This window comes from Corticium candelabrum, chromosome 19, assembly GCF_963422355.1.
Source record: "Corticium candelabrum chromosome 19, ooCorCand1.1, whole genome shotgun sequence".
Classification (NCBI taxonomy): domain Eukaryota; kingdom Metazoa; phylum Porifera; class Homoscleromorpha; order Homosclerophorida; family Plakinidae; genus Corticium; species Corticium candelabrum.
The window spans coordinates 208,182-223,505 of record NC_085103.1 but is presented as its reverse complement, the minus strand read 5'-3'; the positions used below and the strand labels follow the sequence as shown (position 1 = coordinate 223,505).

Genomic DNA, 15,324 nt, shown 5'->3' with positions numbered 1-15,324 from the left:
TAAAGAGTACTACAGTTCACTAAAGATATCAAGGAAAGGATGCATGAAAGTCATGTCACAGACAGCTTCATAGCTGCAGTAGAAAGGTTTTGTTCCAATTATTGAAAACTACGAGACAAAGGAATCCATTCACTTGGTACACAGTAGCAACTAATTCTGCTCTACACATGTTTGGTAAAGAGGTGGGAGTTAGAAAACAAAAGAAAAAGATTTGAGTGCACTCTACTGCTGTAGCTAGATGACACTTCAAGTCCTTTTCTACCTGTCCAGCATCAGCAGGACGTCCAAGTTTGTTTATGAAAGCTAAAACTACAACCAACATATTTAACAGAAACATTATCCCCAAGCGAATCCACCAGAGAGCAAAGAGAAACCACAATCTGACAATAAGTTTGAAAACAAATACCCCTAATGCCATCTAAACTGTACAAGGATACAAGACATTTTGAGTTGAGTAAACTGTTTATGTTCATATTCCTTGATATAAAGAGAGGAACAGATTGTAATCACAGTGTTCAGAATGAGTGTTCAGAACAAGTCATTCCAGTTTTATGTCCAGCAAACTGTGCACCCACTAGAGGAATAGGCATCTTCATTGTGTGTGTTTTAATTTTATTGTTAAAATGGATCATGGATTGATTTTATGTATTTTATCAAAAACTGGCAACAGACCGTCCAGACCAACACAGCTTCCTGTAATACTGCCTGTTTGCCATACATTTCTTAGGCAAACAAACTAATTTCGGTAACAGCAGAGTACATGATTAATAAACAGGTTCTTCTGCAATAGTTACTAGTATATACAGTAGTGGACAAAAGTATTTGCCAGGTAGTTTTTTGTTTATTTTTCATCATATTCTGGCATACAGAATGGAAATAAGTGCTGATTTGAGTATAAATTGATAAGTTAGTTTGTTTTCAAAGGTTGTAATATTGTTTGCATTGAATATACTTTGATAAGTTGTAATGTACACTTAATTAAGCGGCTTTTAACTAGATTGTAACGATAATCTTAAATTGCAACAACCGATTTAGACTCAATTCTGTACCAATTAGTCTCGATTTTGCCATAGTATGACAAACATTGACCAAGAAGTCGCTTTATTAGTATTCTGTGCTTCCACCCAAACACAAACATCCTAAGAAACGCTTGAAATTTCTTGCCTGGCAAATACTTTTGTCCACTACTGTATATACACACATATTTATTAAATCACATTTAAGGTTCAAAAATACTACCATAAATACATAAATAGTGCTTTAATGTTACTAAATACTTTATTCTACTAGATTAATAATTAGTTAATTAACTAATATCAGTTAATTAATTAGCAAAATGTACAAACCTCTGCCGTCTTGTATAATAACTGCATCACGTAAAGCTTTTCTGGAGTCAATAATTTCTCGAGAAAGTCGATTTCTGCAAAGAAAACTGTTTGTAGCAACCAACATTCCCCGTATTGGGGATCTCCTTTTACTAGCCACTGTTGCTTACTCAGTGTGATAACTGCTAGCAGAGAAAGCGCAATTCTCACGATCTGTCAGCATAACAACACATTTCGAACTACTAAAAGATCATGCCCCAAGCGTGCACGTGAGACTGGTCTACCATGCACGTGCAAGTTAAGCCTATCCGGGCTATATATCCGGGATGTGTGTGAAGTGGACCCCCCAAAATTTGAGAGGCAGACGATGTCGGGTCTCTCTTTTGAGCAACAGGACAAGGTTATCTGCCATACTTTCTGTGCATATGAAAAACACGTTGAAATCGTTTACCCGTCTAGTTTTGCACGCAGGGTTTCCTTGTACTACCCGGCCTGTTTTCCTCATCAGAATGTGAAGTCTTGCAACATGCAAGTTCTCGGCTCGTGGACGATTTTACACTGGAAGATCACCCGAAGGTCATCTTTTCTACACAACCAGGAAAGCAGGCTAACGACGATTACTTTATGACAAGCGGAGACAAAATTAGGTATTTTTTTGAAGAGGAGGCGTTTGATGAGACTGGTAAGCTTACATTTACGTAATCACATATTTATTGGTGTTTGTAACGTATGCCATTAGAGGGTAACTGCAACGCAAGAATCAAAAATTCTTTATGTTGGAAATTGCTAGTTCTAGTTTTAGATTTATAAGTCGCTGAGATAGAGCAGATCAAAGTTGCTTCCGGTTCTTCAAGTTTCCCTAGCGGGCGTTGTGTAGTGTACACGTCACAGAGGGGAGACTCCATGCGTGTACTGTTAACAAAGAAATCTGTGGCTAAAGAATGGTTCGGTGTTGGGTGGCTGCAGGATACACCAATTTGCGCAAGTCATACGCAAGGGTGTTTCGATTTCCGAAGATCCCCAAGCTAAGAAAAGAACGGGAATCGCAAATAAGAAGGACCATTGCAGAGACGTCTGTGTCGTTCGGGCGACTACTACTGAGTATGACTTGTTCTACTGAGTGGACAGGAGTCTGTAGTAGCCACTTTTAGCCTGATTGCTTCCAGATATGTACAGCCAGGTCTATTCAAGAACTTGGTCTGGGTTATATTTAAAGAAGAGGAAATTGAGGCCATCATCTTCCAGTGCTTAAAATTAGTTTCAAAGTTAGTGGGCCATATGGCCAGTAATGCCAGAAGTTAGCTGGTCATTCAAATTTTTTACTGGTCATCTAATTTAATTAGTAATCAAAAGCAGTTAGTAATCAAAAATTAGTAATCTCTAATTTAATTAGCAATCAAAAACCAAGAAACAAGAGTCAGTTGAATACACATATTACTAAGGAAGAAGGCATTAGTTTACAACATGAAAGCACCTAAAATTGCAGTAACTAACAAAACATAGCAAACTGTGAACTGCTTTTCTTTATAATGTTACAGTTTTACATCAAATTAAGCAATTTACTCTAACACCACACTATAAGCGTATTTGTTCGAACATAACTAGTTACTACAGATCTGAGATGCTAGTCTGACATCATGCAAGTTGTGCTAGTGCATGTGACGATGCAAGTTGTGGTAGTGTGACGATGCGAGTTGTGGTACTGTGACCATATTTCACTCATCATTCAAGATCCAAGAGTCCCAATCATCCAGAGATACCGACTGCTCTGCCTCACATATTGTTTCAGATGCCTCATTAATCACTGAAGTGTCTTGTTGTTGATGGATGGTCTCGCTGCTGCTGCTGCTGCATTCAATTTTCCTTTTTGGGGGGATGACTTTCATGACGAGTTCTTGAACAGTCTGACCACCATAACTGTACAGCAGCGCTTGAATCAAAATTTTCAAGTTTAGTTCCCTCAACACTGACCTCTAGTAGATCAGATAACGTCTTCTGACTAAGACTTGTTCTACGATCAGTTTTAATAAGTTTTAAGCGGGAGAAAAGGCGTTCTACTTTTGCAGTACTAAACGGTAAGCTGAAAAGGAGCTGTGCAATAGCTACTAAATTCCTAAATCGCGTGCAGTCAGGTCCAAACGCCAAGTGGTACCATACATGTTGATACCCATCTCTGTCCACTCGAAGATATTGATGTGCATAGTCAAGCATCTCCTTGGCTTCTTCCTGAATTGCTGCTAGATCAGTAGCCTTGGCCTCGAGAGGAGCTCGGAAATTCTCAACTAGCATTGAAACAGCCTCTGTAAGCTGAAGAGAGAAAGACTCATCGGTTTTGTGTGAGTACCAGGCTTGTGTGTCTAAGAAAACCATAATAGCCCTCATAAGTTTTGTGTCTGACCATGAAAGTCTTTCCTTCAATTCATCATCCAATTTTCTCAGATCACTCAGAGCTTGCTGTCTGCAGCTGTTCACAACAACATCATTGAAGTGATGTAATTCAATTCCTTGATACGTCGTTTTCCTCAGATCACTCAGAGCTTGCTGTCTGCAGCTGTTCACAACAACATCATTGAAGTGATGTAATTCAATTCCTTGATACGTTGTTTTGCCATCTGCACTTTCTAGTAGATTGTCCATGACACGTCTGATTGCAAACCAATTGGTTAAGGGAGTTTCTTTCAACTGTTCCATGGCTCGGTGACTTTTGAGTACTGATTGAATTGCCTTAATGATATCAAGATCATCTCCCTGTAAAGACAAGCTCAGACTAGCGACGGGATCTAAAATATCTATGTAATGGGCACAGGACAGAATTATTTTTGCATGAGTCCATTGTGTCAAATAACCTTTTAGATGCTGCCGATCAGGGCTTCTAACACTAGCATCTTCACAGAGGCTTGCTAGGTGGTTCATGTAAGCCCCATACCTATTGAGAACTCTGTGGAGTGCTCTTCGCTTATGAACAATCCATCTGCTTCCTGGTGCTCTCACTGGTAGGTTGTCACCCCTTGGAAAATTGTATACTTCTTTCAAATCGTTCACAATAGCCCTCAGTTCCCTACATTTCTTGGGAGACTTGTTGTAAAGATAATAGATCCTAAGAAGCATTTCATCTATTTCTTTAAATACTGGATTGGAGAGAGCGTCTCTGCTTGCAAGTTCTAGTTGATGGGCAAAACACCACATTCAGAAAATCCATGGCAGAACATTCTGAACTTTTACTTTTTACTCCACTTATCTCTGAGATGTTTACAGCAGCACCATCAGTGCCCACACCAACAAGAATTGGCAAATTTTTGACTTGCAGCACATTTCCTGGATTCATCAAATCTCTTATACCCATATCTTCCAGAGCTTCTTGTAGGCAATCGAAGAGTCCAGCAGAATCAGCCTTAGACGGTTCCAGTACTTTGAAGTATCGACTTTGAGTTATTAGCTTTTCAGAGGTGTGATCACTCTCAGAATAGATGATTGCAAACAACTCATTCTCCACTTTTCCTTTGTCAGCTGAACTATCCATCAAGATGCTGAAGAAAGGTGCTGCCACTGTTTGTTTGAAATGCTGTCGCTGACTTTCAGCAATATAATGCACAAAGTGACTAGCTGCTACATCAGTTGAATATGCCTCTCCCAGCTCAACACCATGTCATTTTTCAAGAGCACAGATAGATGGATATTTTACGAATGGTAAGTTTTCTTTGCCAGAAAATAACATATTTCAAATTTCTTCATCATCCTTGCTTTGGTCTCCGGCTTTATCTTAAAACTTTTGGCAATCTCACTGTAATCCGTCACTGGCTCTCTCCTCTCTCTTGCTGTTTCTTTTCGCTTGTAGGACATTGCAGCTTGATGCTGAGCACTCCCAGCATGATCAATGACATTGTTCGTTGTGTGATTTCTTGACCCATCAATCCACGTTCTGGAGAAATGCTTAGTGCCACATACCTTAGATTGGTATGTTCGACACACCTCACACCACAAAATATCAACCATTGAAGGATTATTTTTCATTACTTCACATTTAAGCCATGACATAGTTTGATAATCAGCTTCATGGCTTCTTTTCCACCCCATAAATGTTTCTTTTGATATATGACGTCTGCATGTGGTTGATGACACGTTTTGACTTACTGGTGTTTTTGCAAGCTCTGGAATGGTTGTAATCGGATGACTATTTGTAATCTCCCTTTGGTCTTTCTGTACATGTTTGTTCTTGTTACTTAATAACCAGGAATCAAGAGTTTGGTTGATCTTGGAAGACTTGCTTTCAGAACCCTTTGGCTTAGTAGCAGTGGCAGCCACAGCACATTGAGTTGTGCGAGAAGCATTGCCATATGCCGGCTTGTCACCATTTTGACTTTCTTGGGCTGCAGTGTGGTGTGAGTCAACAGGTAAGCCAGAATCTTCATGCATAGTTTCTCCTGTAATATCCATGTTTGAAGGTATTGCACAAACCCTTGGGCTCTTAGGTTGGAATCCAGACAACGACCATGACTTTGGTTCAATTCTCTTTGACTTTCTTGATTTTCTAAGGGTTTTCATTACAACAAATTCACTGGCATTCTCATCATCACTGAAGCCAAAGGTAGATTCAAGTTTGTCAGAGTCAGACTCATCACAGCAATCATAGGCAGGACTGTCACTTTCGGCATTGTAACTGAGATTAGTGGCTGATCTGGGTAGCAAAGGCACAAAGTGATTGAGTTGAACATTTCCCTTAAGAGTTACTGGCTGAGTTGTGCTAGACCACATGATATGAATATCATTATTTTGACTTTTTGCAGATTCCAAAGGTTGTACAATGGTATTCATAAAGGGCGGATACGTTGGTTAACCTCAGGGTAGTGCATGTTGATGAAACAACCAATTGCTGCAGCTGCACCATAGACTTGCACCATCTCACACCAACTTCCAAATTTTTTGTCTCATTGCCCTCCTTCACCACAGCTAAAGCTAGACTGTTCTCAGTGTCCTTTCCCACTTCCTTTGCGGCTTTGAACACCCTGTAACTCTCGTCAGAAAGAAATGTGGCAATGAGTGAAGAAGAATTCGCACCTGGACAAGACGAAGATTTTTTAATCAAAGCAGCTGCAATTGCCTGTGGCTTGTTGTAGAGCTGTTCTGCAACTTGCTGACGGAGTTGCTTGTGATTTTCTTCCTTTCCTGTCAAGGACATTGCAACAGCCCGAAAAAGCAATTGTTATTAGCTCCCACACACACAGGCTTATGGGTCACCGGCGCATCATTTGGGTAAAGAAACTGCGCAACTGGGTCCAGAGACATAACGTTTTAACAATGAATTGAAAGGCAAAAAGCAACGCGGAAGTTTCAACAGATGTTAGTATACCATAACCTCATTAACTACTCATGTTCCATGTACAGTGCCACCAGGCATAACTGGCCATCCGGGGGGGGGGGGGGGGGGGGGTTCGAAAGTCAAACGCGCGTAATTCAATTTTGGCGTTCGCAATTGCGTTGAAATTTGGAGACAATGAGGAGAAATAAATGTCTGCTTCTATGTTTAATTTCTTGTTCGAAAATGATCTTCCTAAGGGACTTTCATTTGGGGAACTGTGATGTCGACGTTTTGAACATATCATTGCGTTTCTTGCTGTCAGAAAGACGCACGACTCTGAAATTTAGTCCAAAGCTTTGTTATACTGTTTTCTAAAAAATCATTGAGGCGATTTTAAAATATAGCTTTTGCTTTGCAGATATTCATTGAAAGGGTCCCCGGAAAGGGTGTTGTTTACAGTCGTGTTTGTCCGTGGAACAGCGACGCTCGGCAATGAACGTACACGAGTACGTTATTCAGACGTTGGGGCAAAAAATCATCGAGGCGATTTTCAAAAGACGCTTTCAATACGGAGTTATAACACAATGAAATTGTTGTTCTAATTGCTATACCTCTAATGCTAATAAAATAATTATTACAACAGAATCTTCACATAATGTGTAACACTACTTCAGTTCACTGAACCTAGATTGCAAGGACAGCACAAAACAATAAATTCTTCACATCTAGAGCTTGTCATCCGATCACGACAAGGAAGAGTAGCGAGACAGTCACGGATCAGCTCGTGAAGTCTCTCGACCATGCCGGGATTCGCATCTTGGCTGTCTATAGAAGTTGTAGGGGTCGTAAAAGTCTTCACAGGATCTTCAGCAGAAGAAACAGAGAGCGATGGAGTGGACATCTCGACGTCCCTCAAAAGGGGAGCCTGCTGTTCGTTGGCAAAGCCACTATTCCGTCTTCGTTTCCACTCAGATAGAGCCCGCCGCAGATTTTTGAATACTTCTCGCTTTCAACTCCTACGCGAACACTCCGCATCAGCCCGAACAGGTAATGCAAATTGCGACTGTTACGTGGTTACGCCCAACATGCAAACCTTTTTGGGCAGAGTCAATTATGTCAACCAATCAGCGATTAGCCATGCCTATTCTTCAGTCAATTAACACACTGCATTTCTATCTTCTTTCCAGAACGTTTTATAGGCCTATAATTAGATTATTGAAGAGACCTCATGCTAAGGAACATGTGCGTGTTGGCGGCATTACCACAGGTCCTCGGAATTCCGCCGTAGGGCACGTGAAAGTTATGGCCAGTTATGCCTGGTGTCACTGTACCATAGCAAATCTTTCCACAGCATGACCACTTAACTGATTGTATCATAATTCAATAAAGATGTTATGGCATTCATAGTAACACAACAATAGCTAAACGGTCCTCTCACAAGACTTAGATAAACATGCAGGGCTGTTCCTCTCATGCAGACATGATTGAGGCCTGACAAATAAGGTAAAAGTTGGGCGCTGCTATAGATTGTAGAGTACAAATTCAGAGGCCAACACATGAACAGAGACTAAATAGATGGTGCTAAATGATGTACATAGCTAGCATATAATATCACATAGCTATGTAGACTAGCTATACACTTAATTGGCTGTTCATAGAGCTGGGATAGCTCTTCTCATCACTAATTAATGACCTACAAAAGTTGATTGGGTTACCTTGACCAGTAATTAGCAACTATCACCGGTCATTATCCGAATATGATCGGCCATTGACCGATGACCTGCAGTTTGAGCACTGATCTTCCATCTACCTACCTCCACAATTCAAGATTTCAGCACTCTGGAACCTTTGCAAAAGAAAAAGAGAGCCGCATTTGAGAAGCGGAAAAATAAGAGGAAGGAAAACTCTTGTGCAGGACTAAAAGTACTGCAAATGGCTAGGAGAGGTCAGACTCTTGATGACTATATAGACTTGTGTCTAGCTAGGTGCGTGAACGTCATGTGTAGTGAATGCAGTCATATGCATTATAGTATACTGCCAACGTGAATTCAACGTACGAACTTCAACTCAATTTGTCACAGCAATAGCTAGAGTTTTGCATGAACTCACCAGTACACTTTGGCACTATTGTCGCTAGTATTCGACGTTATTATTGCATCACTATTTGAGACAACCTCAAATATGTTTAACAGCACACGCACTCCACACGAATACGTATCCATCATCTTACAATGACTGCAGCTGCAGCTGTGATGGTTGTTTACTTACCCGGATGTGCATCGATTACGTTTGCTACTTCTACTTGCAATGGTGACAGGCTACCGGGTGGCCTGTCCTCTTCCTTGTCCGCTTCCAAGGCAGCAGGCAAATCAAAGCTTCAGAGACACTGTCGCTGAGCTCAAACCTGTGTGGTCTAGTCACTATAATGGCTCCCAGTAGATCTTCTTCATTCTGCGATTCATAAGATGACGGAACATTATCATCTCGTAAAAACCTCCAGAGAGCTCTTTAGAAGAATACCTATTGTTGCCGTTGCCTCTACCCTAGCAGCATTGCCTTGGATATGAAGATGTAATCATTTTTACAGGCCGCTGACTATACAGACGCACATGCTCCCCTCTGTGACGTGTACACTACACCACGCTTGTTACCGGAACTTGAAGAACCGGAAGCAAGTTTGACTTGCTGTTTCTCAGCGAAGACTTAACTTAATAAAAATCTAAAACTATTTTTCCTGTCATGTATGCACCTAGAACTATCAACTTGCCCCAAAAGAAATTTTTGATTTTTGCATTACCGTTACTCTTTAAATACCTAAAAGACAAATAGGCCGCTTGAGTACACGCTGATGTACAGACAACATAGAGAGAGCACCGGCCGGCGTAGCATGGTCCTCAAGTTTGGGGGCTAATAAACTAGACTGCAAACCACACCCATTTTTTACTTCCAAGCTACGCCTACTCTTTACTATGCTTTTCGAGCAGTTTGTACAGCCAAAAGGGTTTTTAAGGCTCGCTGTGATCGTCAAATTAAATGGCATCTCGATGACGATAGAGTCTAGAATACTAATTCAGTGTAAACAGGCGTTGGCCAATTCTAGCATTTCTTAGTTAACTAGAATAACCTAAGCACAAAGTGGATGAAGTACGGAGTGCATGCAAATTGGTAGGTAGCGGAGTCGCCAGAGATTCTATACTCCAATCAATCGGGCTGTCGACCTTAAAATTACTTGAAAAATAATTGATGGATAGACTTCTGTCTTTTTTATGTGGTCTTTGACTTTGCCATTGCTGGATAGTGGTAGCAAACGTCATAGCAAGCGATGGCCAGGGCATGCGCACTTCACCACGACTTCTCGACACTGTTTCTACCATACTGCAATGATGATGTGTATTATCAAAGAGATAGTCAATGCTGTTGTCAACATACTACTCTAAGATTAAGTGGACTGTTTAGTACCTTAACTATAGAGTTTTATCTGCTTGAACCGAATTGATTGAGTGACACGCCCAAAAGGTTGGGGCTGTAACCTCCCCCAGCCCAGCCCCCCCCACGCTACGGCGGTGGAGGGAGGACATGCTCTTGCAGTTTACGTATACTCTACATGTACATACGAGTATATATATATATATATATATATATATATATACTACAATGTATAGACATATAGTATATGATGAAGAATCTTACTCAGTACCAAGTTTTCAGTTTTAACGCTAAACACAGTAGTACAGTAGAACCTTGCTAATTCGGACCTTGCTAATCTGAATTCTTCCTAATTCGAATTACTTTTGGCACCCTGCCTTGTGTACCCAGATTCTATTTGGGGGTTGCGGTTATGTAGTTTTCAGCAAATGCGCGTATCGAACTATTTTAAATCCTGACTGTCTCGTTATTTAGAAGTACATGTAGTCGTTGCAGCAGTGTCCGTTACCACAAACATGACATATGTGTAGAGATACGTAAATGTGCTAGTGATCTGGGTGTCCAAGGCACAGTCTGAGCCTTCAAGGCTATGTGTTTTGACATTTTTGATAATCCAAGCAATTCAATAATCCGAACGGGTGTGGCATGGGGCTGTACGGATTAGCGAGGTTCTACTGTAGAAGTAGACAAAGTCGCAAATAGAATTGGTATGGGTGTGTCATAAAATAACTTGATTCATTCACAACGCTTGTAGATGTTACTTGGAACGAATACGCAAGTTGTAGTCTGTCATAACAGCTGGGGGATGGATAAAGGTTTACTGTACAGTAAATTAATTCAGCTGGCTGCACTATACTGATGACTAATGCACTGTCTTCCACAAGTTAGCCATGCGTTTAACTACCCAACTGAAACCAACAATTTTGAATTAATAATAATAATAATAATAATAATAATAAGGGAGTGTGACTCTGGAAAATCTTCACACTCGATCAAGCGCATGGCTTGTCGGTTTACTGCACAGCTGCGGAGGAGTCTTGCTTTGGACGACAAGTCGCAGAACTTACACAGGAATGCATCCATCTCGGTTGAAGGTGGCTTTGAGCAAGCGCCTAAAACAGATGCGAGGCATTACCGTACGTGTTGCAGTTCTCTTCGTGTGCGGTCCTGGAGCGGGAAGCCTATGCACGGGCAGTATTGCCGTCTCACTGAGCAACCGCCTGTGGACATGAAAGAGACCTACGGATGGCTAAAGGCAGCGAATCTTCCTGCTGCAACTGAGGGACTGGTTGTTGCTGCTCAAGACCAAGCTCTTCGGACTCGGTACTATGAGCGCAAGATTCTACATCGTGATGTCAGTCCTACTTGCCGCATGTGCAGTGTAGGCCTGGAGACAGTCGACCACATTGTGGCAGGCTGTAGTGCTTTGGCACCGATGGACTACACTGATTGACACAATCAGGTGGCATCCATCATTCACTGGGATGTTTGTCATCATTTTGGGGTTCCAGTGGAGAGCAGATGGTACCGGCATCATCCTGATAGGCTTGTGGAGACGGATGACATTACTATGATGTGGGATACCAGCATCCCCACTGCCAGGAAGATCAAAGCCAATCGTCCAGACATCTGTGTCAGAAATAGGAAGACAAACACTTGTCTTCTTATTGATATCAGCTGTCCTGCTGATGGCAACATTGGCAAGAAACATGCTGAGAAGTTGGCGAAGTACAGCGACTTGCGAGTGGAGATAAGCCGCATGTGGCATTGTCGAACACTGGTGGTTCCGGTGGTCTTGGGAGCTTTGGGCACAGTGCACGCAGGTATTGCACGGTGGCTGGACATTATTCCAGGTCATCACAACCTGCAGCACTTACAGAAAACAGTGCTTCTGGGATCTACTCGGATCCTTCGTAAAGTCATGTCTTCTTTCTAGACAGCCGTGATGGTCTAAGTACTTCTGAAGCAGGGTTTGCTTCCGGTACTTGTAATAGACTTTACAAACCAGACTGATCTGGTTGAGCACGACACACACACACATAATAATAATAATAATAATAATAATAATAATAATAATAATAATAATAGCTGTGGCCGAGTGGTTAGCGACAGTTGCTTTCTATCTTGACTACGTGGGTTCGAATCCACGCCGGTACAGTAATAATGAAACTTGTCCTTCTTTATCTTTCATTGTTGGTTCTTTTATGAAGGAATGAGACTTGTTTCACTCGTATGGGGAGCTTCTGTGGTCTGGCGAGGTTTGTGCCAATGTTGACTATACGGACTTGATCCGGGAATTCTGGATTCCCCGTATTGTAGTTGGCCTCTCCGTGACTATAGCTATGGCTTGAAAGAGCTGTGTCTGATCGCCGTGTGGACTGCACAGAGGCATGTACCTCACTGTGCTTACCTGCCGGGTCGGTGGGCGCCCAGTGGGGGTTAAGACCCCTCTGCACCCTCTGAAGGGTTGCACCGAGACATAAGTGATGACAGTAAATTATGAAACTTGTCTGTCTTTCTTCCTCATGTTTCTCTAGCTTGATCCATGAGACTATGACTCATTTCAGTCGTTGGGGAGTTTCTGTGATCTGGCGAACGGTTTGTTGATGATGACGTTCAGTGCTTTCCTGGTGGTAATTGATATTCACTAGGCGTGCTGTCCCGATGTTTGCAGTCACCGTAATGCATGCAATCTATATCGAATTGGCTAGTCATTGATTGCTGTGTGGACTACACAGAAACATGTACCCTGCTGGGCTCACCTACCGGGTTGGCGGGCGCCCAGATAGGGTAAAGACCCCACTTACCCATCATGGAGGGGCATAGCGACACATAATAGTGGCTAGCAACAATGGCTACCACTCCATGGTTTGGGGTTCACACCCCAATGACAACAGTAAATTATGAAAATTTTAACTTGCCTGTCTTTCTTTCTCGTGCTTCTCTAGCTTTGTCCATGAGGCTATGACTTGTTTCAGTTGTTGGGGAGTTTCTGTGGTCTGGCGAACGGTGGTCTGTTGACGGTGACGTTTAACGTTTTTCTGGTGGTTATTGATATCCACTAGGAGCGCTGTACCGAGTTTGCGGTCACCATAATGCCTGCAATCTATATCGAATTAGCTAGTCATTGATCACAGTGTGGACTACACAGAAACATGTACCCTGCTGGGCTTACCTGCCGGGTTGGTAGGCTCCCAGATGGGGTGCCCAGGGGCATAGCGTGACATATGCTAGACCTGGCTATAGCCCCTCATCGTTTATAGGCGTGGTTGTAGAAATTGTGGACTGTAATAAGCGTGTGACCAAAGCTGTATATAGTATGTACACCACACTTTCTTCCAGTCTGGATCAGCCACTGATTCTATCGTATCAGTCAAGTAGAAACCAGTAAAAGTGGGTGTGTTCCATAGCATCGTGAAGTTTAGCTTCCCATTTCTAGAGGTTACGCCATGTCCATGACTTGCCCATCATGGAGGGGCATAACGACACATAATAGATTTTATCATACTACAGCTTGCAAAGTCTATATAGTACAGTACCCAATTTGAGTCAGTACAACACATAGCACATACGCAACAAACACACACAGAAACTACTCTAACTACAACCAGAAAAGCCACTCATTGTATAGTTCTATTTTGAATTCTTTATACGATAAAGAGCACAGTCTTGGTAGTAAGACCAATTTTGGACTTGGCAGATCTCTATATTGCAGAGGTACCAGACAACTCTGTCAGCACAATGCGACAGTTCTAACGGCTTCACTTTTACTTTGTAGAGCATGATGTAAGAAAAGAGTCTGTTCTACTATGAGTTTTTGCTATCTTCTCTGAACCAACCGTCTAATCTCTCATGAATTGAATCACATGATTTCGTACCCAAACTTTTGCGAATCGCCTTCCTTCATGCAGTATTTAATGTACGTCTAACCGTTTCTTTATCCAGATTCCACAGATGAGCTCCTTAAGACAACACTGGCAAAGTTGTTTATCTAAGATTGTAGTCCAGACTCTCTTTATAATTTGCGGCAACTGCATTTAGGGCTGCATAAAAAATTTTAGTTCTCCGATCAACTGAGAGTTTATCAGTACCCCTGACGTACTTAAAGTACACCCTAGATGACACAAAGATGCCTTGACAGGAAGCATACTCCCCACCATTGAATTCAGGATTGAAAGGCTCAGAAGTTTTTCATTCTCTAAACACACGAGTTACATTCTTTTTTATGTTGATCCTTAGCCGGTTTACATGAGCAAATTTCTCACTAATGTCCAATATGTTTTGCATTTCCTTGACTGTTGGGGAAATCATAGTGAGGTTATCTGCATATATGCTATACAGACAACTGGCATTCCACTCAGTTCTGCACCCTAGTCAGCAAGTCATCCATGAGTATGTTAATAAGTTTATAAACTTAGTATTAATGACATAATTGATGCTAACGACTAGAATATGTAGTGGTAACTGATGATTTGAACCATTTAGGCAAATTGAAGGTTAACAAGCATCTGGCACTGAACAAAATTGGTCATGGTAATATATGTATTTATTAGCTGCTCGTGAAATTGTATTCCTACTTTTTGTATGACTTTATGTTTTTTAGCTCTTCATGCTTTGGTTAATGAATTTAAGCTTTTCACATTTCAAGAAAAAGTTAAAGTATCATTCAAATTTGCATTTGTGTGTGTGTGTGTGTGTATATATATATATATATATATATATATATATATATATATATATATATATATATATATATGCTTTGTCTATTTTTGTGCAATTCTGTTTCTTGTGTTGCGTGATCGTTATTGCATTTTGTGTTAGTTCATGTAATATATCTTACATGTGTGTGCATGTGTGCATGTGCATACGTGTGTGTGTGTGTGTGTGTGTGTGTGTGTGTGTGTGTGCGTGCGTGTGTGCGTGTGTGCGTGCATGCATGCATGCGGGTGTGTTAGTGTGTGGTGTGTGTGTGTGTGGTGTGTGTGTGTGTGTGTGTGTGTGTGTGTGTGTGTGTGTGTGTGGGTGGGTGGGTGTGGTGTGTGTGGTGTGTGTGGTGTGTGTGTGTGTGTGTGTGTGTGTGTGTGTGTGTGTGTGTGTGTGTGTGTGTGTGTGTGTGTGTGTGTGTGTGTGTGGTATACGTGCTACGGCTCAGTTGGCTAGAGAGTTAGCTTATGGAATACATCCAGTACTTTACAGGGTTGCAAGTTCTAGTCACAGTGATGGTGAGCTAAGGCATAGTTTCCTTGGGCAAGGAACTCACACGCAGTTGCCTATCTC

General features: G+C 41.6%; 1 protein-coding gene across 1 annotated transcript; it reads left to right on the top strand.

Annotated features, from left to right (window-relative positions):
• The first annotated feature begins 1,653 nt into the window (after window positions 1–1,653).
• Window positions 1,654–7,260, top strand: LOC134195140 (phytanoyl-CoA dioxygenase domain-containing protein 1-like). Its single transcript, XM_062664151.1, has 3 exons — window positions 1,654–1,725; window positions 1,797–2,007; window positions 7,040–7,260. Exons 1-3 carry the CDS (start codon window positions 1,693–1,695, stop codon window positions 7,048–7,050), a joined length of 255 nt encoding a protein of 84 aa, XP_062520135.1. The 5' UTR covers window positions 1,654–1,692; the 3' UTR covers window positions 7,051–7,260.
• Window positions 7,261–15,324: the final 8,064 nt, after the last annotated feature.

Excerpts from the sequence above, each read along its gene's own strand:
- LOC134195140 (XM_062664151.1), top strand. The coding sequence starts at position 1,693 with ATGTCGGGTCTCTCTTTTGAGCAACAGGACAAG. Across the intron at positions 1,726-1,796 it reads CTTTTGAGCAACAGGACAAG|GGTTTCCTTGTACTACCCGG; the intron begins GTTATCTGCCAT and ends TTTTGCACGCAG.